Below are 2,468 nucleotides of genomic sequence, written 5' to 3'. Positions count from 1 at the left end.
ATTTATAGTTATATTTATTCTTTGATTTAACTCTTCACATTCAACCTATTTGCCTAAGTATTATGTGATGTTAAAATCCCAAGAGTTGGTAACGCATGCTGTTGAATAGCATCTAGTCTGTCATTTAAAAATTCAGGACAGTTAGTCATATAATAAACCTTTTGAAAAAAGGGTTAGAAAAAAACGACCTTTATACTTAAGAAAATTATAAAAGAACTTTTTATTTTAACCAACTCTTCACCTTTGGGGTTTCATTAGGGTTTGTACGTACAACTGTTTGATATTAGAATATTTGTTAAATCTTAAAACTGCTTGTAATGACCTATTTCTTGAGTCTGCCATAATGTGCCAATAATAATGTATAGATTATTATTATTTTTTTTTCACTATTGTTCTAATATTATAGTTATCATACTAACTATACAGTTGTACTAACATATGACATATATTACTTACATAAAATATAAAAATAAAGAGAACCATAATATGTTTTATGATTAGCTAAAAAAAAAACACATAGAAAATAGATGCCACTAAGAAACAAATAGTGTCAAGTGTACTGGTATGATATGTTGTTTATTGAATGGTGGTTTAGTTATGTGTACCATTGTCTCTGTTCATTTTAATATTTTTTTTCTGTTAATGAGTACAGCTTCCATATATTTTCTCTCTTTAAAACCTTTGGTTTTTGTAAGATAGAAACTTTAAATGGGTTTAGATTGTCTGTGATTTGGGTCTGATTTGTTCTGAAATCATAAAAGGCCAAACGTTGGTTAAAATAAAATTTCTTTTATAATTTTATGAAGTATAAAGGTAATTTTTTCTAACCATTTTATCAAAATGTGTAATTCCTGCCAGTATACATATAAACCTTGTGTAATGAATATCCAAAACAAACGAGTTAAATGTTGTTCTATAAGCAACTACATTTTAAATTTGATTTTGTGAAAAGCATATCTAATTATACCAATATATTGGAACATAAACAACATAGCCCTACAATGTTTATAGTGTTACCTCATCAAAATGTCAATTAGAAACTGCACAGTAAAATGTCATATAATTATCCAGTTTTTCAATGTTATTCCTTTTTAGACACTTTGATTTAGATTTATATATTCTAGAATTATTGAAGAGATCAAGCCATTCGTTTTTCTTGTACTTTAAATATTTTGATTATTTAAAAATGATTAGTAACAATAGGATAAAGTTAACTTCAATTGAATAAAGTTATTTAAATATTTGTTTAACAACAAGTAAAAGTTTGGAATGGTCTATTCTTTCATTGGGGTGTGTCTGTGAGCCAGACGAAGAATTAAATTCTATAGGTATTTGAAGAACTTGTAGCATTCTGCAACAATTTAATTCTTCATATTGTTAGCCAACACTAGGCAGCTGGTATATAATTAAGTAGAGTTGTTTAAACATTTGTTTAACAACAAGTAAAAGCTTGGAATGGTCTATTATTTCATTGGGGTATGTCTGTGAGCCAGATGAAGAATTAAATTGTGGCGGAATGCTACAAGTTTTTCAAATACCTATAGAATGATAGGTTTCTTTTTTGTGAATGTAAAACACTTAAATACACCATTTGGTTATTTATTGGTGTGTGTGTATATGTCTCCTAAACGGAGACATACACACATATACACACAGTTTACAACATAGAAGCTTATAGAAATGAAGATTACATTGATATTATTATTTTTCTTATTTGTGTTTTCTTCCATTTTGTGATTCATAATAATCCTTTTCAGTTTGCTTTGATGAATGGGCCTTAAATATAACAAACTGAATATATTCAGAGTACTTATTTCTGAAATTGGTTGGTATAAATTGACTAAATCTATTGACCCACAACTTTAATGTTTTTATATCAGACTCTCAAGTACTCTTTTATAACCTAATATAACATTTTAAGCCACTTAAAAAGAAAATGCAAAATATTTTATTAACAATTTGATACATTTTATCTGAATCAATTGCATATATATATATATATAGTTTTTTAATCTGCAGCTATTGTTTATCAAGTTTTAGAATGAAATTACATAATACAATTTTAGGAAATGGTTCTAATGAACATGCTTTCAATAGATAAATTAAATGATACTCATGCACAGATTATAGATTAAAAAACACATACAATGCTTAATTATTGCACAATAAATTAGATTTATTCAAAACAGGTGCAGTTCTAAAAGGACTACATGTTTTATTGGTGCTCTACCACACCTTGACCAAAATCTTTATTTAAAATAATAAGGTTTTTCATTTGTTTTTTCAGTTTCTATTAATTGTCTTATATTAAGTTCTTACTTAAGCTCAAATTCGATGATGAGGAACCCACTTTGAGACTAATAATGGCTGGAGACGGCTTGAATGGGTAATGAAGAAAAACTTTAATACAACAGCAAATATACAACGTTTCGACAAGGTTTTGTCATCATCAGGTACAAAACCTTGTC

The 2,468-nt window shown here is 27.3% G+C and overlaps 1 protein-coding gene across 1 annotated transcript in view; it reads left to right on the top strand.

Annotated features, from left to right (window-relative positions):
• Positions 1–1,104, top strand: part of LOC106470019 — a 62,293-nt gene extending 61,189 nt beyond the window's left edge. Inside the window, exon 15 of the mRNA XM_022398566.1 lies at positions 1,096–1,104. Within this exon, the coding sequence (XP_022254274.1) occupies positions 1,096–1,104 (9 nt within the window). The remainder of the gene's footprint in view (positions 1–1,095) is intronic.
• Positions 1,105–2,468: the final 1,364 nt, after the last annotated feature.

Source organism: Limulus polyphemus, unplaced genomic scaffold (genome assembly GCF_000517525.1).
Source record: "Limulus polyphemus unplaced genomic scaffold, Limulus_polyphemus-2.1.2 Scaffold3775, whole genome shotgun sequence".
Lineage (NCBI taxonomy): Eukaryota > Metazoa > Arthropoda > Merostomata > Xiphosura > Limulidae > Limulus > Limulus polyphemus.
Note: the sequence above shows the minus strand (reverse complement) of the source record. Positions and strands in the feature narration are given on the sequence as shown.